Source organism: Trematomus bernacchii, unplaced genomic scaffold (genome assembly GCF_902827165.1).
Source record: "Trematomus bernacchii unplaced genomic scaffold, fTreBer1.1, whole genome shotgun sequence".
In the NCBI taxonomy this organism is placed as follows: domain Eukaryota; kingdom Metazoa; phylum Chordata; class Actinopteri; order Perciformes; family Nototheniidae; genus Trematomus; species Trematomus bernacchii.
Genome location: NW_022987611.1, coordinates 3,221,657 through 3,244,448, shown reverse-complemented (window position 1 = coordinate 3,244,448; position 22,792 = coordinate 3,221,657). Strand labels below are relative to the sequence as shown.

General features: G+C 40.1%; 1 protein-coding gene across 1 annotated transcript; it reads right to left on the bottom strand.

Annotated features, from left to right (window-relative positions):
• Positions 1 to 17,925: 17,925 nt before the first annotated feature.
• On the bottom strand, positions 17,926 to 20,958 carry LOC117483635 (protein FAM133-like). Its single transcript, XM_034132012.1, has 3 exons — positions 20,835 to 20,958; positions 19,532 to 19,681; positions 17,926 to 18,206 (listed from the first exon to the last, which is right to left on the bottom strand). Exons 2-3 carry the CDS (start codon positions 19,659 to 19,661, stop codon positions 17,926 to 17,928), a joined length of 411 nt encoding a protein of 136 aa, XP_033987903.1. The 5' UTR covers positions 19,662 to 19,681; positions 20,835 to 20,958.
• Between the last annotated feature and the right edge of the window lie 1,834 nt (positions 20,959 to 22,792).

The following is a 22,792-nucleotide window of genomic DNA, read 5'->3' as shown; positions in this document are numbered from 1 at the left end:
CATGAGTGTTTGTTTGAGATGCCAGAATATTTTCTGGAGCGAAACTATGATGAAGTGGTAAAGAGACTGTGGACCGACCGTTTCATTCCAGCCATTCGGGGTTCTCTACATTCGAGCAAGCTTTATGTGTCGGAGAGAAGGATCTTTGGAGCTGCCGAGGCGATTCTTCACAATCTCAGAAGCACAAGACGCTTTGAGGCTAAAATCAACAAGCTTTACGAAAAGCTTGTTGAAAACGACGAGTCACAGCTGAAGAATATAGCAGACGCATGGGACTTTTGGCAGCGAAAGGAAGAGTTTGAAACTTATTTGTAAAAAGTACCACCATATTTTTTTATTTTACTTTTTTTATTTTTATTTTACTTGATCTAGTGTGTCCTTCTTTGTAATCATGTTTTTTTTTATTTAAATTGTTTTTGATTTTCTGCCTGGAGAAAAAAAAGTTTTTTAAAATCTGTTGTTGGTATATGCATCAAATCAATAAAATGTGTTGTAACAAAAACTGTTGTATTCATTACCTCATTGGGACGGTAACAGGGAACATGTCTGAGAAACGTGTCATGCAAAGAGTGTATTACACTCCTTCTAATCCAGGGAGTTTAGGGGGCGTTGATAAACTCCATAGAGCTGTACAGAATGAGACGGGTAAACAAATAAATGTAGAGAAAGTCAGAGAAGTTTTATCTGAACAGGATGCTTATACTTTACACAAGCTGTCAAGGGTACATTTTGTAAGAAACAGAGTTTTCGTACTCAGACCGCTACAGCAATTTCAAGCTGACCTTTGCGATATGCAGTCGTTATCCAAACATAATGATGGTTTTAATTATTTGTTAACAGTCATAGATGTATTTTCGAAAAAAGCCTATGCACAGGCAATAAAGAAGAAGACTGGTGTAGAAGTGGCGAAAGCCTTTGATAGAATTTTAACACACAGTCAAATTCCTAAAAAGATGCAAACAGACGCGGGGAAAGAATTCTTTAACAAAGTTTTTCAAGCCTTATTGAAGAAACGAGGTATTGCACAGTATGCAACAGCCAGTGATATGAAGGCGTGTGTGGTAGAGAGATTTAACCGTACGCTGAAAACTAAAATGTGGAGGTATTTTACAGCTAAAAACACTCATAGATACATAGACGTCTTGCTTGAACTAATTGAAAGCTACAATAATAGTTATCACCGAAGTATTAAAATGACGCCTCTGCAGGTGACAAAGGAAAATGCGGCTCAAGTGTTTCGTAACCTGTATACCCCATCCATCCATCGTAAAAAAGCTGCTACGAAAATGAACTTTAAGGAGGGGGAACTTGTAAGAATTTCTAAGCTGAGAGGGGTCTTTGATAAAAAATATGAACAGAGTTATACCGACGAATTATTTACGGTGTCTGAAGGCATACCTCGTCAGCCCCCTGTTTACAAACTCAAAGATTATGATGGAGAGGAGATCAAGGGGACTTTTTATGAGAAAGAGTTACAAAAAGTGAAGGTATCTCGTGACAAGGCTTTTCAAGTTGAGAAAATTCTGAAAAGACGTGTTGTGAGGGGGAAAAAACAGATGTATGTATGCTGGAAGAACTGGCCCGAGAAATTCAACAGCTGGGTTGATGCTGGGGAGATCAAAGATGTATAAAAACAACAGACTTAACGCTCAGTCCTTCATTACAACCATGGAGATAAATGAAGGGTTCTACATTACGCTGCCTTCCAATGCCAGCCTTGATGTATTTCAAAACAATACAAGCTCTAGCTACCAGGTAAACTTAGCACAACCTCTGCATTTAGACGGTTCGTGGCAGGTAGCCATGACAGAAATGTCATACCCACACACTTGGTATAACTTGCCTCTAGATGTAGCCTATTTTGAATGGATAAAGAAATCAAAATCCCCCGAGATAGTGAGCAAGGTAAAGCTTCAAATGTTCAGTGGGGGTTACTATAGCACCATAAGCCAGCTCAAGGCGGAACTGGAGTCCTGCTTCAGAAAAATTGACTCTGATATCCATTTTTACTATAGTCCAATTCATCGGAAAATCGAATTTCAGGGTGGTGGCCAACATCGTTTTCGCTTTCCAAAGCCCCTCGCCTATATGCTTGGAATAAAACCAGACCAGTGGATCAAATTTGATGACAAATCAGCAACCTACCCCGCGGATATAAATGCAGGCGCAACTCATCTCTACTGTTATAGTAACGTGGTCAGTCATCAGAGGGTAGGTGACGCGTTTGCTCCTCTCCTGAGAACCGTAGATATAAAAGGGACATTCGGTGACACCATCACCCAGTATTTTAGTCCTGCATATTATTTGCCGGTAACAAAAACGCATATCGAAAATATACAGATAGAGATAAAAAACGATCAGAACGAACCAGTAAAGTTTACCTACGGCAAGAGTGTAGTGAAACTTCATTTCCGACCTTCAAAAGCGGGGCAATCATTTGCAAAACGATGATTAATCAGGATCCGCAACGTTTTGTTAGCTACTATGAAAATCAGGCTGGAGGGTCATTGCCTGGTTTTTATGGAGCACCAGTTATGTACGGTCGAGGCATTGGTTCTATATTCTCAAGATTATTTCGTTTTGTAGCACCGTTGGTGAGAAGGGGGTTCGCCATAGCTAAACCTCATCTCAAATCGGCGGTTAAAAATATTGCATCTGATGTAATCAGTAAGGCGGTCCATAATTTTGGCGGCCAATCGGATCACGGGTCTCAAGAAGGATCAGGAGGTCTGATGGTTTTAGCAAGAAGGGCCAGACAGAGACCTCCAGGAAAACGGGTTCCGGCAGGCTTTAAAAAGGGGAAGCGCTCAAACAAGAGAAAATCATTAGGGAAAAAGCACCCACGAAGAAGGAACGCACTGGGGAGAGATATATTTTAGAGTGTTAAATATGGCTCTTTTACATCACAAATCTGCTGAATGTAGCATGGCAGAGTTGGATTTGTTTTCGGCTCCCATGACGCAGCTTTCTATAGATGAAAAACACTACACAGAGGTCCTTCCGTTGTCTGCCATTACCGAGGATGGACCCATTGAATTTTTCATTCCAGGGGACGGGGATAAATACCTTGATATGAACGACACCCTGATGCATCTCAGGGTCAAAATAACCAACGCCGATGGGACTAATCTGGCAGTCGATGCTCCCGTGTCACTTGTTAATTATCCTCTAAACACAATTTTTAGTCAATGCGACGTTATTCTAGGGGACAGGCTGATTTCTCAGTCCAATTCGACACATCCTTACAGAGCGATGATTGAAACTTTATTGAATTACTCTGATTCTACTTTAAAAACTCAATTCACTGCCGGCTTATTTTATAAAGACACTGCAGGAGCTATGGACTCTGTAGTGATCGCCAATGGGCCAAACAAGGGTCTCGTAAAGAGAGCGGTGTTCACAGCAGAGTCTCGAGAGCTTCATCTGATGGGGGCTCTGCATACCGATATATTTTTCAGCGAGAGGCTTCTCCTGAACTCTGTAGATTTGAGAATCAAACTCACCAGATCTAACGATGCCTTTACTCTCATGTGTGCAAATGACTCCACATACCGTCTAAAAATACTGGGGGCCTCACTTTTTATCAAGAAAGCGACCATTGCCCCAGCCGTGAGTTTAGGTCATGCTGCTGCATTGATGAGAGGCAACGCTCTCTACCCTCTATCTCGTGTAAATATCAAAACATGCAGCATTCCGGTGAATTCCAGAATATGTAATCAAGAAAATCTCTTTCTGGGTAATATGCCTAAATACATAGTTTTGGGTATGGTAAATCACGAAGCGTTCACAGGAAGGAGAACGCTTTCACCTTTTAATTTCCTCCATAATGATATGGAATATCTAGCTTTGTGTCAGGATGGCAGACAAGTACCGGCCAAAGCATTCCAACCTCAATTTAACCGGGGGTCTTCAGTCCGAGAGTTTTACAATATGTTCACTGCTACAGGGAGACACATGAAAGATCTCCCTCTGAGTATTGACCGAGAGGATTTCGAACAAGGATACTCCTTATTCGTATTTAATCTCACTGCAGGGGAAGATGCTGACGCATTATCTCCTATCACCAGCGGTAGTTTAAGACTGGAAATGAGATTCCGAGTACCGCTGCCCCAGACTACAACTTTAATCGTATATTCTTGTTTTGATTCAATTCTGGAGATTAATTCAAAACGTCAAGTGTTGGTAGATTATTATTAAGAAAAATATTACAAAATGAATAATCATCAATTGGACAGTCTCCTGCGACATATGGTGGGGGACTCGTTTGGTGGTGTATGGGCATCAGATCAGCTACCCCAAGTAAAACAATTATTCAGATACCCTGTATACATGATTGTAAATACCCACCCCTCCCACATGCCGGGTGAACACTGGCTAGCAGTGACTTTAGAAGGAGACAATGTGGGGACTTTTTTCGACTCTTTCGGATTTCCTCCCAATTTTAGTCATTATCCTAAAAGCATTCTACAATTTCTAGAAAAACAATGTAAAACTATTTTACACCACAATCATCAGCTTCAAAATGTCCTGTCTACAGCCTGTGGCCAGCAATGTGTTTTCTACCTATGTAAAAGAGCGTCTGGGCTGTCTTACGAAAATGTGTTATCTCTGTATCAAGATGATGTGATAAAAAATGATGCTACTGTAACTAATTTTGTGAAAAAATATCAACGGTGTGAGAGACGTCATAAAGACACTCATTTTAACCACAGTGTTTGCTCTCTACAAATGTTTAAAGATTGTTACAAAATGTAATTCATTGACAAAGACAAAATTAATTCAAATGACTCTTAACTGGGCTTAACTGTACAGCTCTCCTTGATCTCTTCTTTACTACAGTCGGAGGAGGGTCTAATTTACTTTCTTCTTCTTCTTCTTGGTCTTTTCCTCCTCTTCTTCTTCTTCTTCTTTTTGTCTTATGCTCTCCATGCAGTTCACCTGTTTTAAGTAAACTGTATTGTTCACGAGCTTGGCGGTTATAAAAAACGGTCGACGGAACATTTAGCCCCCTGAGAGTATTCAGGAAAACCGTCCACCCTTTAGGTTCTTCTGTATTTTTATACGACCATGAGAGATTTTTTAATAAATCCATCATATGGGATCCTTTCACAGCTCTACCCTTGTCTATAAATTCACCCGTTTCATTCCATCCATCGCTGCTTTGGACTAGTTTATTCATAATGTACTCTGCATTCTTACGGTAACGTTTTGGAAGATTTTGGAGTACCTCATTCTTTATTCCATCAGTGGAAATGCCTTTCTTTTCTTCTCCTTTTTGTAACCCTGTGTCTTCAGGTAGAGTTAAAGTATTATGTCTTTCCTCCTGCCCTGCTTGTTTGAGTAAGTTGAGGTATCTCTGCAGCAGGGCGTTGTATTTTCTTATTTTTTCATATGGGGTTATTCCTGTTTCGTTTAGTACGGCTCTCATTTTTTCATCCAGAACATCTTCTGCTGTACGTCTCATTGTTTCCTTGCTATGGGGGGTAGTTACACCAGTCGGATTGAGTTGATTAAACTGGTGAGGTGTTAATAAAAACATCTTTTGACTCATGGTTTAGTTTGGTCGAATAAGCCCTCCTAAAAGCTGTCCTAAAAAGGGGATCACAGCACCTAGCAGAGGCAGAAGAAAACCCCCAGATTGTTTAGTTTTTAAGTTGGTCTTTTTACTGGCCAATAGTTTGATAATTTTCTTTTGTTTTTTGAGTTTCTTATACTGAGCACCAGATAGCGGAATGTTCCCCTTTAAAAGATTTAAAGACAGTTCACAGAGTGATTGAAGAAAATCCGTGGAGCAGTTGTTGAGAATATCCTTATGCTTCGATGGCCTGGCCTGACATAAAGCCTTTAGCAGTGGCATGTTTCTTTTTAAACGAGCAGACATACTGTTTTCAAGTTTTCCGTTTTGGTACGTAAACAACTAACCACTGTGTGCGTAGTACTCCTGACCGAAGTCTATAGATGTCTGGACAGCTGGGGGTCAGGTCCAGGACTAAATATCCATGGGGGTTCTTGGTGGCATCCTCAAAACTTTGTAGGAAAAATGATTTATTACCAGGGTATATTTGCTGAGCAAGTATGTTCATCTGTAATCTGTCTCTGGGGTTTTTAAACAAGACCATGTAATTAGTATTCAGACTAATTGTTCGACTATTCTTCCCCTGATGGAAAACATTCTGGGTCAGCATCATAACACTCATATTTCTGTGATGGCGGTATTGGGTGAAAAGTCGGACTACTTCCGGATGCTCCGAGGCTTGAAATATAACATCGTCCAATATAATCAAATGACTTTGATCAGGAGGAAATAGAGATTCATTTTCAAATGATTCAGGCAGACCTTTGATGAATTTCATATTTGTATTCTTCTCCTGCAGTTCTGCATACATGGGCTGGAAAGAAGTATAAATCCACACAATATTTTGAGGCTGTACATCCATTACATGAATACAATTTTGCAATACATTCTTGACAAAAAAAGTTTTTCCACACCCGCTAGGTCCGACTATTATACATGAAAAAGGGACACGCAGTCTGGGTTCAAAATCAATTTGGCTAGGTGAAAACATTTTGTCTCTTCTTATTATTTCTCAATACCCAAAAGGCAAAGTATTTCCTTCGTCTAGCAGACGTCTTTTATCAAACACCACTCTGAACTTTTTGGTGAATGACACATTTCTCAAAACAAAACCCTCTTTATTTCGTACAATGTTGTGCTGTGGGGCCTCAAGAATCCGCCCCCTCTCAGTGTTTTGAACGTAGCCTTCCATCAGATCTGTAAGACTGTCAAAGTTCACTCGTTCACAGCACTCGTGCGTCTGTGTAATCCCTTTCACTCGCATCACAACCTTTTTCTGATTTTTGGTTTGGTATGCATAACTTTTAGGACCTGCAGAAACAAACTCTTTGATTGTATCGCCGCCCAACTCGTCTGTAAGGTCCCCCAGATAAACCCCCATAGGCAGTGGAGTCTCTCCAGGTCTTGTTACATAGATGATACTATCTGTGTCGTAGTAGAAGACTCTGTGCTGCAATTTCTCCAATTCGCTGTACAGTTTTAGCCTGGCATAGGCCGTGGTGAATGCTGCAATGAATATGTTATCCACCTTGTTGGGAGGGGAATGACCATCGTCGCCATAACACCATTGGACCAGAGCTGTCCTGTCATTGATGAATGAGAAATACTTAACCTTATGTTTAGCTGAAAACAAGAGGTTAAGAAATTCTTCTGGTTTGGTCACAATCTTAGTCTGTGTCAGATTGCTTCTCTGAGCAAATTTACCCCAGAAACTGTTGAGACATAGCTTTGACACTTGTCTTTTGGCTGGATTTGATCTGATTTTAGCTGCGTCGAGCTGTATGCCTTGATTAGCATGGTAGTCTGTCACATACTTTTGTCTGCTCTCATCATCTGTTGCTTCTGAAGGATAACCTGATGCTTCTTGTTTACCCTTCAAAAATGTGTGTATATAATCTACAAAAATGCTGTCACTTTTGTTCTCAAAATGCCACACTTCTGTGATCTGAGTCAGCTTTTCCAGAGCCTTGTTGAATTCTGTTGTCACCCAAACTCCTGTTAATGCTCTTTCCTCTTTGCTGTGCGTGCTGTTGGTTGTTAAGCTCAGCGCATGTACGACAGAGGGTGAACACAAGCTTACCCGCTGCAGTTTTGTAAGGCAGAACTGGAAAGTAAAGACCCCTGGGAGGGTCTACGATGGCTCTGATTAACCCGAAATAACTCTGGGGGTCTTTGAAATCTCGGAAGATGATCTGAGGGTGGCCTAGCGGATATAGGCCTGTGCAGTTTACAAATGGGTACTGAAGGAAAAAGATATGATTCTACACTGTATTGAAGTAAACATGTATTGTTTGAACGGGTTTTGATAATCACTTAGATTATGAATGTTAAGAATGTTATTCTCACTTTTAAACTCACTGATCCAGAGATTCTGTGTTTCACACACCAACATTGGCTGTTATCATCTCTAAGAGCCAGATGCTGTTTCTAAGTCGTTAAAGACATCGTAAAATAGGAAAAGATCCCCTGGGAAAGGAATGTAGAGTAAGATAAGGTAAAGATAAACATTGACTTTTGACCTGGGGTGGCTTGGGATCTCACATGCTGGGCAGACCTCTGATTGAACCCGGCCAGAAGCGAATCCAGCCAATCAGGACACTTGGGGGAGGTTAGCAGTTTAAACAGCTCCTCCCCAGGGGTTCTCTAATTCGCTTGGGAGAAAAGTGGGAAGGAAGAATCGACAAATCTCCGCCCCAAAGACAGATAGAAATACTGACGTTTGTGTGTGTAAAATTGCTTTTGGGTTTGGTGAGTGGCAGGTCCTGAGAACTGTGTCCGTATCGCATCACAAACCTGAAGTCCAATTTCTTTTTGGTTTGATGAGTTGGCGGGTCCTGACGCATTTGTCCGCATCGCATCACAAATCTAAAAGTCCGGAGTGCTCGAGTACTCTGTATAACTTGTATATGTGTTTGGTTTCCTACTAGAAGTAAACTCAGATAATTTGTTATAACTTTGATTCCGGTGTTTTCAATTCCTTTCTTAATTTAATAGAGATCCAGCCTCATCCAACGAACGGCGCGTAGCAGAGGTATTCTACTCCAACAGTACAGGGAGGTGAAATCACAATAATGAATCAATTCATCTGCCGCTGCCGTGTACCTCAACTTCACTGCACATGTCCTTCCACCGTATAAAGCAGCCCTAGGGGTCAGCGGTTCTGGAGCTTTGTATTCCCTGAGGAAAGCCTGCAAATCTTGATTGGATTTTTTCATCTCACCCCATGTATGCTCTCGCATAACGATCACTTTGGCCCCGTGAACAGACTGTAGCTCATGCAGCTTTTCCTCACTAGCAGCATGGAGCCGCTCAAATGTGCCACCTGTCAAGGGGTTTTTCTCATGCCCCTTATAGCAAGACGGACAGCCGTGATAAAAGCACCCAAGAAATTCCCAGACAATCTTTACTCCCTCAACTTCTGCAAAACCATCTACGACGAAACGCCCCACTCGCTTCTCACCTTCATTCAACGCATGCTGAATAAATAACCCCTCAGTATGAGCCACCCATTCTAGCCACTGAACACCCGCGCTGGAGTATGTCTTGTTTTCACGATGGTAATCATCGGGTGGGGGGATTGCTAAGGTTTTTGGGGGCAGAAAGTTTGTGGTGAAAACTTTCATACAGGCCGAAGCAATGGTCGCACGACTAAAAGGATCTACACCAGTCTCTTCAAGGAACCCTTTTCGGAATAAAGTCGAGCCCTGTGCAAGAATGTCAACATCGTTTTTGCAGTAAAGCAATGCCTGCTTTCGAAAATCAAAAGTACCCGTGCGTACCGTCTCATACCATGCGAAAAAGTCACTCTTTTCATCAGTTGTCATGCGCTCAGTCCCGTAACAGTGTGCCGGCGGGTAAGGTCCGATATAACTCAGATTGACCCTAGAGCTGAAACCGTGAGGGAAATACCCCTTGATTTTATCTTCGAACCCCAAAGCTTTGGGCATTGCTGCTAGCCGCATAGAGAGGTAAAAGAAATCACTTTACTTCCCTGCATTATCAAAGATGGTTTTAACCCTTATTCAATCATTGCATTGATAATGAGATAGCTGTCAAAACCCTTAGCATTGTGAGCAATGAAGGTTGTATTCTTGAACTTGGGGAGCCTAAAGTGTGTCAGAAACTGCAGTGCACAATCGGTGCCCTCAGCGACCCAAGTTTTGCCTGCCAGGGTTTTTGTACACACCAGGAAGGGGACATGTACACCGTCTGCCCCCGCCATTGTCTCAAAATCATAAAACACTATGCGGTCGTTGTGTTCTGTCTCTTTGGGTAACACACCAATGTAACACAGATGTTTTACACACTCGCCTGTTGAAGCAGAGGGCAGCTTTTCATTACATGTCTTACATTTTTTCACCAGACACTTGTGTGTTTTATCTGCACTACTCTGGGGAATGTAGTAAGAAAGTTGACAATCTACACACTTTTTGTGTAAATCGCAGTTACTGGCAATGGCTGATGCTCTCTGTGTCTGTTTTTTATGTCGAGCATGACAGCCGACCGTACGGCAAGTTTTGTTACAGTCTTTACAAAAGATGGGTTTAAAATCATCCAGAGTACATGAGGGGTCAAGACAGACAAAACAATGGCCACTACATGAATGAGACCATTGCGAGTTGTAACCGGTGTAGCAGTGTTCACAGATATAGGAGGCGCCTAGAAAACCCTTCAAGTTCTTAATCCTGTAGTAATGGTTTTTGAAGAGAAACAAAAACACAGTTTTATCTCTTTTGGGACCGTCTGTCTCGAATTTACAGAGGGTCCGATCTTCATCGCCTCTGTAAAACACCACAATCTTGCATTTTAAACTCTCTTCGAATTTATCAATGTCGGTGAATGTCACCGGTGTCTGATCTGTCAAACCCACCCCCCTCTGAATCTCTCTACCGCGTTCAAAACCTTCGTTATCAGTGAGGTTGTCATGCAGCAACATTGCTAAATTAATAGCAAAACACAGCTGGTTGGAGGGATTGTGAACAATGTAAAGAAAACGCTTCTTCTTTTTAACAATTTCATTGTCCAACATTTTACTAGCCATTCTTTTAGTACCACCCCGAGGGGAATGAACAATTTGCACCACTAATTCAAGATTGCTGTCTGACATAACAGCCCAATTTGACTGCACTGCGTTGAAGAGAGCTTCTTCAAAATCATTCAGATTACTGTCATGGTTGGCATTCAAAATGGCTGACATGTTACCTTGCAGTTGCTCCCCCCTTAACTCAATCTGTACAAGATCTTCCCTCTCTGCTCGTGAAAAAGCCTCATCCAGCAGATCATGTACACTGACCATCATACTGCCATGATAGGACGTATAATCTGCCTCGGCGCTAGGACGGGGTAGGACTAAAGACTGACTCAGTTCTATGTTATTGAATACAGGTCGAGACACAACACGTGTTGAAGCATTCTGGTTGTTGCTAACATTTCCACCATTTTGTAACGACGGGCCTGCTACCTCTGGAGCATTCGGGATGCTGTTTTGATCAATTTGTACACCGTTTTGCACGGAGGAAACTGCTGCTTCTGAAGCATTCAGGATGTCATCATCGTTAATGTATCCACCGTCTTCCACTGAGGAAACTAGTGCTTCTGAAACATCCATGCTATCGTCGTCGTCGATGTACCCACCGTCTTCCACTGAGGAAACTAGTGCTTCTGAAACATCCATACTGTCATCATCGTCAATATATCCACCGTCTTCCACAGAGGAAGCTGCTGATTCAACATTGACGGGAGCCTCGCTAACATTATTTGACACACGGACTTGAAGTACTTCGTCTGCGAGCTGATTTAAAAGCACAAGACCAGGATACGCTTCAGAGTTTTGGTAGCAATCTAACACCCATTCCAGCACGCCATCAAATGTTATTGGATAGCTTGAGTTTGTTTCTGAGGGGGTGGAAGGTTCGTTTACAACTAGCTCGTCGTAACTTAGATCGTTAATATTGTCTGAACACTGAGGAAATGACATTTCACCATACGTGTATTCATCTTCGCTTAGGGCACTTATATCATTCAGACATTGAAGGAATGACGTTTCTCTATCTGTTGAATCATATATATAGTCTGCTTCATCGTTAGGAGGAGTTAGAACTGAAGACAGAGGTACTTCGTCTGCGTGCTGATTTAAAACCACAAGGTCTGCTTCATAGTTTTGGTGGCTGTCTAAAACTACTTCCAGTGCGCTATCTAATGTTGGTGGATAGCTTGAGTTTGTTTCTGAGGGGGCGGAATGGTCGTTTACATCTAGTTCTTCGTCACTCAACTCGCTAATATTGTTTGAACACTGAGGAAATGACATTTCACTATATGTGTATTCATCTTCGCTTAGGGGGATTATACCATTCAAACAATGCAGAAACGACGTTTCTGCAGCTGCTAAATCACCCATGTTTGACCGTTTATGAAATCACCCCATCACAAGAAAATAGAAAGGAAATCAAAAATACATTTCTCACTGCTGAAGAAAACCACACCGCTATCAAACGCCTCCAGCTTCTTCAGTTGGTGTAACCATAAATTCGACGGTAGCAGCGCTGTGATCGTGAGGCAGATCTGTACAGAAAAGAGACAGAGAGGTAAAAAAGAAAAGGGGGTAAGTATTTGAAACACTGAAATATTACATTTAACAACAATTCATTTAGCGATCATCTTATAAAAAATAACCATAAAAGTAATTTACCGGTATGGCAACTCGTTTGGAGTGTGTCTGGGATGGGGTCAACCCAGAGCTGCTCTACGACCGCACTGAGAAGCTCAAAAATATGCCTGGCTCTCAGACTGCAGTGGTGTTGAGGGTCGCCCCAGAACTGCTGAAGGGGGGCGTGACAGAGGGATGAGTCTGTCTGAGGACGGGGGTCACCCCCGATTTCATACGGCAGAAATCTATCGCCGTGATGGTCTACTGATGACTGGCTTATGCTGTAGATTTCATCACCTTGTAGCAAAAGAGCAGGTATATAAAACATTACTATGGATACTTTATACAGCAGGTAAAAAAAAATAATTAAAAAACATATTTTGATTTTATTTTTTATTTTATTTTTAAAATAAGCCAAACACACACACACACACACACACACAAAACATTGGATAATTACATGATATTATAAAATATAAAAGTACTTACCAGAGTTTTTTCCAGATCAGATCCGAATCAGGTCTCATTCTCTCCAAAAGGTCACGTGGGTCTGTTCTTGTGAAAACTTGCTCCCCTTAAATAGCTGTATAGCAAATAAGCATGTCAATGGGCCCCAAGAAGCGGGGAACCAATCGGGATGGTCCTGCTAGTTTCACAGATTAGCATGTTTCGTCTGTCAGAGATTTCTTAAAAACGTATTCTTATATTTATATATATATATATGTTATATGCAGATTGAAGGAAAAAGATATTATTCTACACTGTATTGAAGTAAACATGTATTGTTTGAACGGGTTTTGATAATCACTTAGAAAAAGAATGTTATTCTCACTTTTAAACTCACTGGCTCAGAGATTCTGTGTTTCACACACCAACATTGATCCTTATCACCACTAAGAGCCAGATGCTGTTTCTAAGTCGTTAAAGACATCGTAAAATAGGAAAAGATCCCCTGGGAAAGGAATGTAGAGTAAGATAAGGTAAAGATAAACATTGACTTTTGACCTGGGGTGGCTTGGGATCTCACATGCTGGGCAGACCTCTGATTGAACCCGGCCAGAAGCGAATCCAGCCAATCAGGACACTTGGGGGAGGTTAGCAGTTTAAACAGCTCCTCCCCAGGGGTTCTCTAATTCGCTTGGGAGAAAAGTGGGAAGGAAGAATCGACAAATCTCCGCTCCAAAGACAGATAGAAATACTGACGTTTGTGTGTGTAAAATTGCTTTTGGGTTTGGTGAGTTTGTTGGTCCTGATATCTGTGTCCGCATCGAATCACAAACTTGAAGTCCAATTTCTTCTCGTTTGATGAGTTTGTCTGGTCCTGACGCTTTTATCCGCATCGCATCACAAATCTAAAAGTCCGGAGTACTCGAGTACTCTGTATAACTTGTATATGTGTTTGGTTTCCTACTAGAAGTAAACTCAGATAATTTGTTATAACTTTGATTCCGGTGTTTTCAATTCCTTTCTTAATTTAATAGAGATCCAGCCTCATCCAACGAACGGCGCGGAGCAGAGGTATTCTACTCCAACAAGATACACATTAGAAAACATGTAGATACACATTACAAAACATGTAGATATTAGATACACTCTGCAAAGACTGTAGAAAACCCTAGACCTGTATTGATCTCAAGGAGATGAGGCCTTTTTTAGAAAATGAATAATTTCAGAAAAGAGACAGACAGACTGAGACTGGATGGAGCCATTTTGGATCACACCCCGAAGTCTGTGCATTCTTAAGTGTTTTTTGCAGCTAACCTCTGTGGTGAGCAGCCCCTATGGAGCCGTCCCAGAATGAATAGCAGAACATTTAAAAAAAATCTTCTCTTTTCTCCATACCTGCAGCTATTTCTAATCTCATATAACTTCATATAGGGATTATTTTATTAATGGAGTGATGTAATTAAACATAAAAAAAAAAAAAAAAATACCAGGGGGTCATTAAGATCTTTAATTTATTATTAACCTCAGGATTATTTTATTAATGGGGTGATGTAATTAAACATTGCTCGTACCTCCCCAGAGATCTTAACACTATTTGGAGCCACTCCAATGTAAACCAGATAACCTCTAGTGCCTTCCCAAATGTCTTTAACACTACAGATGGAGCATCTTATTTCAGACAGTTTGAAACGCGAGGGTCGTGATTGGTCCGTGATTGGTCCGTGATCGGCCCGTGATCGGCCCGTGATGAAGAGCCGGCCCCCAGTCTGACTTGATACCGCCCCCGTGATAAATAAATGTAATTATTGTGGGTAACACTTTATTTTGATAGTCCATAGTTAACACTCTATAAGTCATCAGTTGACATTTAGTAGCATGTCAACAGTGCATCAGTTGACAAGTGTCAGTTGACATTCAACAGCACCGTTCAAACTGACAAGTAACTAACCATTAGTTGACGATCAACAGATAAGCAACTAAAGTTCAGTTGACTATTACATTAAGCATTAGTTGACGATCAACAGATAAGCAACTAAAGTTCAGTTGACTATTACATTAAGCATTAGTTGATGATCAACAGATAAGTAACTTCAGAGTTTAGTTGACTATTACATTAACCATTAATTGATGATCAACAGATAAGCAACTTTAGAGTTTAGTTGACTATTACATTAACCATTAGTTGACGATCAACAGATAAGCAACTAAAGTTCAGTTGACTATTACATTAAGCATTAGTTGATGATCAACAGATAAGTAACTTCAGAGTTTAGTTGACTATTACATTAACCATTAATTGATGATCAACAGATAAGTAACTTCAGAGTTTAGTTGACTATTACATTAAGCATTAGTTGATGATCAACAGATAAGTAACTTCAGAGTTTAGTTGACTATTACATTAAGCATTAGTTGATGATCAACAGATAAGCAACTTTAGAGTTTAGTTGACTATTACATTAAGCATTAGTTGATGATCAACAGATAAGTAACTTTAGAGTTTAGTTGACTATCTGTTGATTGTCAACTAATCTAGAGTTGACTATCAGTATACTTTTAGTAGGTTCTCCACTAAGCGTTTGTAGGCATGTGTTAGGACTATCCAATTAAAGTGAAAAACAGTTGAGAACAGTAGAAAGTCTATAACCTATCAACAGAACACATACAGTCATCCACTAATTATATGCAACAGACATGGGAATAAAGCGAAATCTTTTGCACAACTGATCACAAACACTGGATAACTGAAGTCAATACCAGGCTATAAAGCACAGTAGAACAAACATTATACACAGCATATCAGAGAAAGAAAGCTATTTTATTTTAATAATACACTACAAGTAAAAACACTGAACAGTTGTGAACCACATTCAATCCTACTAAAATCCTACATCTAAACGTAATTATTAACAGGTCGCAAAAATAGAATGCAAAAATAGAATGCAAAAATAGAATACAAAAAGGCTTAACAGTTTGCCTAAAACTGCAGGGCATGGGATTGACCATACACAGCATATACTAAGATACTTAAAAGTTTTTTTTTTTTACTGCTATATATCAAAAAAAAAAATATATATATATATATATAAAAAAGAAAATACATTATTCAACTGTTTAAAGCGTTTCAATAGACTATATTTCACAACTGTGTATTAACATTACATTTTAAAGTTTTCTCTACAATACCAGGAATAAACCTCTGGTGGAAACAGTCAATCCCTTATATATTTTTTTTGTAGGCGTACAAACTTAAAATTAAGAATACACATCAGCTAATAAAATACCCGCTGTGAGTTAGAGAAGGAAAACTTCCCAAAAGTAGCTTCCCCCCCACAACAACAACAACGCTCAACCCACATTCAGAATTACCTGACAGAAAAGGGGATGAGCTGTTTGTTCCTTTTCATTTCATCTATCTTTTCTGCCAGTTCACCGACTATTTTCTTCTGACAGAGTTGGGCTAATTTTAAAAGTGTGTTTTTACCCTTAAACTGGTCTAGGACACTTTTATCTACCAGGAATACTTCAGCAATTGCTGCAGTGTCTTTCACAGCATTCCTGGAAACATGAGCTTTCTTAAAAGCTTTGGTCATCCTGAAGCCTCTCTGCACCAGTTTAAGGACACGCCGATATCTCCTCACCACATCTGAGATGGAAGACACTGAAAAATAAAGAATACATTAATGTCAATAAATGTTATGGCCCCCCAATAATTGTTGTGGTGTGTATTGTGTGCAGTGTCTTAGTTGCAGGGTGAGCCATAGTGTTTCTCACATATTTTCTCTTGAAAAGGGACTACAACTTGGATGAATGTGTGTGACTTCCCGTTTGTTTTAGAACATGTGTTGTATTTTATAGTAGGTACTAGGTAGTGTGCCTGTATGCGCAGTGTGCAAATCTAGTTAGATAATTTGCTATTTATTGGTAAAAAACATATTGGTGGTAAAAACTGGTGAGAACATTATTTATATTTCATTATTCATTACAGGTTCAGCTCAAACAGCCATAGTAGATGAGCATTAGAGGTGTGGACATTTCTCGATTTATAAGATGCATCGCGATGTACGATTCTGCATCGATGCAGTGACAGAACATAAATCGGGAGTTTGGTTTCATATCAGCTTAGTGAGAGTCTTACTGCGTTCTGTCATTTTATGTTGCGCTAGTTTCTCTCCTCTCCTCTGATCTCTGTTTCCCCGAGGGCAGAGCTTTACACACACCCCGTGTGTGCGGAGGTGAGAGGCGGCATTCAAACGATCTGCAGTCCACTAACTTGTTGCTCTCACTACCAATAACAGCTGCTCTGTTATGCCAAATTCACATCAGGCAGCAGCGAAGTGCAGATCGCCACAATGATGACATTTTTCTGAGGCGTGTTCATGTGTTTCAGACGAGAAGAAATTCTTTATAACATAGGTCAACGTGTCAGGACTCTGTTTACTGATTGGCTGCGGGTACTCTCTGGCTGCGCTTCGCCACTAAAAGTTTAAATATCCCCAACTTTTTGTTTGGTTGCACTTCCCCGCAGAATCAAACGTCCGCTGTGCGCTCATAGATATCGCATAGTAGAAGAACTATGAGTAAGGGAAGGTCCGTAGCTGCTAGGCAGTGTAAATGCCATCGGCTTTGTGCTGCATTCACATGATAGTGTGAAAAGTTATCTCCCTGCCCATTCACCCCCCCCAAAGCAGTCAACCTAGGGAAACACTGAGCTGCTATGTGAAAACCTTATTTTTGTAGATTACAGCACACTGCAGAATTATTTAAGTTTTGTTTTTATTAAGTTTATGTGAGGTGGCTCACACAGATACTGGTATTGAAAAGAAGCTTTTATATTAAAGTCTGTACAGTCAGATCTTTGAAAGCACTTTCTAAATAAAAAAGGGAGTTCAGATTTATCTGACTGCTTGTATTAATAGATAACATTTTTTGCTATGTGCAGTAATATAGAAAATTGAGGATGCAATACATTGAGATGCATCGAGGATCGTTGGGAATTTGAATCGTTGACAGGTGAACCGTATTCAAATCGAATCGTGAGGCCAGTGAAGATTCACACCTCTAGTAAGCATGTGGTGTGTCTCTATTTTAGTTCATTCAACCTACACCCCAACCACTCCGGCACGATGAAGAGTACATTGGTGATAAGAGTGATGATGATTGGTCAATGGGATTGTATGCCCCAAACCCAGTATAAAGCACTAAGCTCACAATAATAACCTAAATACATAATACCTAAATACATTCAGCAGGTGTGTTAGTTTATTATACCTCGCTCTCCTTTTCCTTTTGACCTCTTCGCCTTTTTGTTTTCCTTCTTCCCTTTTTTGCTTCTCTTCTTGCCATTCTTCTTCTGCTTCTTTTTCTTCTTTTTCTTCTTTCCCTCATCAGAAGAGTCAGAGGTAGAGGTAGAGCTTGAGTCAGAGCTTGAGTCAGAGCTTGAGTCAGTGCTGGAATCGTTGCTGGAATCCGTGCTGGAGTCCAACCTCATGGCCTGCGGCTCCTTATCTCCAGTGGCCATTACTTCCAAGTTCCCATCTGTTGATGAATGATAAATGACAAACAGAAATAAACTTTAAGTTTAGTCCCCACAAAGGATTCGCCTAAAGGCCAGAGGAGTCTGCTTTTATCACAATATACAACATTACAGAATGACATTGGTGTGACTGAGCTTGAGCAACTGATAACCTAAGGTGGTTTGAGGTTGTACATGAAGTGCATACTAATTGATGCGGTGGAGGTTAGATTGGGTATAAAGAGACATTGCAGAAGTACAAATAATGTTCACAAAACTTTAGATGGGATGTCTTATGTTTTATATATACAAAAGGGAGTTGTGTATGAGAAAATGCATTAGTCTGCTACTTTCAAACTGCTTTGTGTAGAACGTTTCTATCACTATTAGTGTATTTCCATTAATTCCAACCAATTAGTGCTCATGTGGTCTAAGCCAATTCATCTTTAAATGGAGAGCCAATATGCTATGACAAGGCAGCAGTCAACAGCCTATACACAAGTGAAGTTAATTAAATTCCTAAAGGAATTCCTGAAAAATGACAACAATAGCTGAAATATTGTAAATATTATAGCCCAAATAAGAGACTTGAATTCCCTGGGAAATTGTATTTTCTCTGTTAAATTGTTTTTAATATTTTTGGTGAACATTTCAAGAGTTTGATTTATAATGCAAAAATACATTTGCAGTGCTCTGCCTGAATATCAATAACAAACTACAAACCCCTTTGTATAACACTGAGCAGAGACCTATAAATGTAGAAAGTACATGTCATGGGACTACGGATGAAAAATAGCCTCTTGGCTAACTCTGGCACATTTACAGTAATGTTTATCAATGTGCACTGTCCCTGATAAATGAATAAATAAAAAAATAGATGGCGAGGCAGCCATTTTTGTTTGCAATTCAAAAGATGCACATAAAGCAGCAGCCAATAGGAGGCTATACAGTTTTAAATGCAATTGATAGTAGCCCAAATAGGTAAAAGCAAAGGGGCGATGATATGCTGTCAAGATACTGTCATAAAAACAAACCCATGTGCAGTGGTAGCACTTTGATGAAGTGCTCCCAAGCGCCCTGCCAGCAGTTTTCTTTCAGTGAAAAACGCTATATGGACACACGCCATTAGTGATCCTACACATTGTCCAGCTAAATATCTACATGCACTAAATGTAAAAATATAACGCCAAATCAAAAATAGTTACTTGAGAAAAAATAATATTGAAAGGCTGGCAATAATATTCAATAATAGCTGAAATACTGTTGTGGTATACTGCGCCATAATTATTTTGAAGCCACACAGGTTCTGGAGAGCCCTAATGTAAAACTTTGCTCCACCTGTACAAACCTTGCTCTTGTATAGAGTTCTTGGCCTCAAGCTGCTGCTTGAGTCTGCCATTTTCCTCCTCTAGCTCATCCACCCGAGACTGGAGCATCTCAGCCTTCTTTCTCCATACAATATGCTGCTTGACAAGCATACTACTTTCCACGTTACCAGCTGCAAAATAGGACATGACAAATTAGGAATACTGGTCAGAAGGCTAAGGCGATGATTTGGTATAAAAAACGTTTCACATGTTTCAGTACTTCTGTTCTGGAACTGCTCAGAAACCCCCTTATTGTCAATATACCTAGGAAAGCTACACATTCTCTAAATGTCTCTAGTTTGTGGTTGAACAGTTTCATGAGGCTGTGATTATCCTAGATGTCACAACATCTAATTTTATACATTGATGTCAAGTTTCAAAACATGGTCTCACTATGAAATGACTACTATGGGGACTAACATCATCACACATTAATACAACTGAGCTCATTGGATCCACAAGAGTCTCAGCTTTACAGTCTAACCCAATTAATGCAATTCCAAGATTGTATAGGGACCCCAATATGCAGAAATATTCAAATACACCATTATGAAAAGGCGTAATTAACACATTATACTGCATGTAAAAAACGGTTTTTGCCCAAAACTGCATGTGATTATCATAAAGTGGGTAGGCCTATGTCTGTAAAGGGGAGACTTGTGGGTACCCATAGAACCCATTTTCAAACAGATATCTTGAAGTGAGAGGTCAAGGAAACCCCTGTGGAAATTGCCATGTCAGTTTTTCCCTCCAAAATGTAGAATGTTTTTTAGCCCCATTGCCGACAAGCTAGCATCACGTGGTTGGTACCATTGGATGCCATTAGGTCATCTACTTTCATATGATATCATCATTACCAGCTTCAAAACCGAGCCCGGTACAGCCGCTTAAAGACAGTAAAGTCGGCCGCGATCCTGCGGGTCTCATTAAGGAGAAGATTCAAACTAAGCATGTTAGCTAGCATTCTGTTTGAGCTACCAAGGAACCTTCTATATGAACCATTAGCCCTGCTGCTCCAGTAAGGATAACTTCAGTTGTTATATTAGCTTTTTCCTAAGACCGTGTCTATGGCTATAAGTCGTTAGCTTTGCTGGTAGGTAGGGTTAACAATGTTAACCTTACCGATATGCATGTTAACTTAACATGCATATCGGTTATTTAACATGCATATCACTTAGCTAATAAAGTTAGTGGTAGTTTGTCAGGATAGTTCACATAGGCTATCTAGAGTGTGAAGTTAGCACACTAACGTCAACTACTTTGACATTTATAAACCCAACTTACCACTTTCTTGTATGGAATCGCCTCCTACTGCCTCATTAATCGCTCTCCGTGACTTTGCCCGGGTACAATGCACGGGACCCACGGCACTGCTCCCGTTGCCAGATGAGGGGCGGGTTACTGAATGCACCTGAGAAAAAATGCCATTTCGATGCTGAAAATAAAAGTGAGATACCAATATTGGTTCACATGCAAGTAATAAGGACTGCTTTCTAAAAAAAGACAATGTTACCTAAGGAAGTTGACACTTACCATCTCGACGACCAAAACATCTGAAATCCAAGGGCGCACTTGTGCAGTAGACCAATCAAGCAGTAGAAGTGCTTGGTGAATATCATTTAGTCACGTGTCAACTCTGCCAACACCATAGACTGTACATATAACGCTGGTCCCGGGAGGTGTTTATATCTAAATCAAGCGTATCCCATAAGTTCTCCAGCCAATGAAATGAAAGTGCGCCAGTTTTCAATTTTTGGGATGTCTTGGTAGATAAATTGACCAACAGTCAGTTACTAGCTCGGTCCGACGGCTGGCTAATGCTATATGGCTTCACTGGAGAGAAAACTTTTGAGAACAGTTTATGTTAAAGAAACTAAAAAATCAACTTTAAAATTAATAAAATGGTTGCAAACGATTGGCTTGTTGAAACGCAAATTGAAATGCAAAAACTGCCGCCACAAAATGAAGATGGTCTCCCAGACCAAGGACCATCACATCTGGTAAGAATAAAATGCTTGCAAACTAAAGGGCCCCATATTTTGTTATGCAATCGGCTGTAGGTAGGAATAGGGCATTCTTCTGCTACATTGTTTTCTAATATTAAGTTAGCTTACCTAGAGGGCATGTTCACACAGAACCATGGATTGCTATAGGAAGGAACCAGAAGGCCCGGATAAGCAATTCACAAATTAATGTCTATGGCGGTACATTAAATTCTTGGCAGATTTTTGTTATTTTGGAACACACCTACAAGAAATATGCACAAATGTCAATGCCCTTGTCAATTAACTTCAAGTGCTGTAATACCAAATATTAACATGTGGGGATTGTATATGGACAAAATTAAGATATCAAGTGTGAGGAGGCCTCTAGGATGTACATTTTTGTTCTCTCTCCCTCAGCTACCCATGGAGGCAAGATACAATTTAGACAAGTAGCCAGCTAACTAATGTTACAAGATATTTATTTCAGCGTATAGTATAGATAATGACACTGACATGAACTAGGCTTACTTGCATAAACAGCATGGTTTTTACATAAGCTGCTGTTATTTGAATTACTTATATATCCAACTTAGTGTGTATGTGTGCGTAACACACACATAGAAAATGTTCAGTTTATCATACAATTTGATGTCCTGCAATTTACAGGGAATGCCGACGTAAAAGATGTGGACGTTTGAGGAGAAGTGTTAGGACAAAGTCACTTTTCTCACAATCACACTGCAGTTTATTCGCATGGATGAAGTACATCCATAGGTAAGCAATGCAAAGGTATTATCTTATTACAGTATTTGATAGATTACAGTAGCCTATGTGTAGAGTGCATTTGAGTATATGGAGTACATTTGCACTACAGCACATGCTGTTATCATAATTTATGGTGGCATGGATGTATGGTCAATCTGAAAGAATATTACAAAAGCATATCCTGTCATATAACCTGCCTTGATTGGCCAGATATGTTACAGTAACAAAAAAACTCTCTGACTTGACTTTTGGCTCTTGCTAATTTCATCATGTTGTAAGTTGACCATATTTTGTTTTTCTGCTCTTAAGTATTAATTTGTTCTGCTTTCAAGCATTAGGATTTCTTATAAATCATAAGTGTGGGCTTCTGACAGAAGAGTATGGTGGTGATTATATCTATACAACCAGATGTGACACTGTGTTGCAATGAGCATCAGTTTTAGTCAGCCCTGTACAGGATGGTTGATTGACAGGATGGCTTGTTATTGATGC

What these genes read in the sequence shown, in the direction of transcription:
- LOC117483635 (XM_034132012.1), bottom strand. Translation starts at nt 19,661, where the DNA reads ATGCTTGTCAAGCAGCATATTGTATGGAGAAAGAAGGCTGAGATGCTC. An exon ending in GAACTCTATACAAGAGCAAG is followed by an intron (nt 18,207 to 19,531) that starts GTTTGTACAGGT and finishes ATTCATCAACAG; the next exon opens with ATGGGAACTTGGAAGTAATG.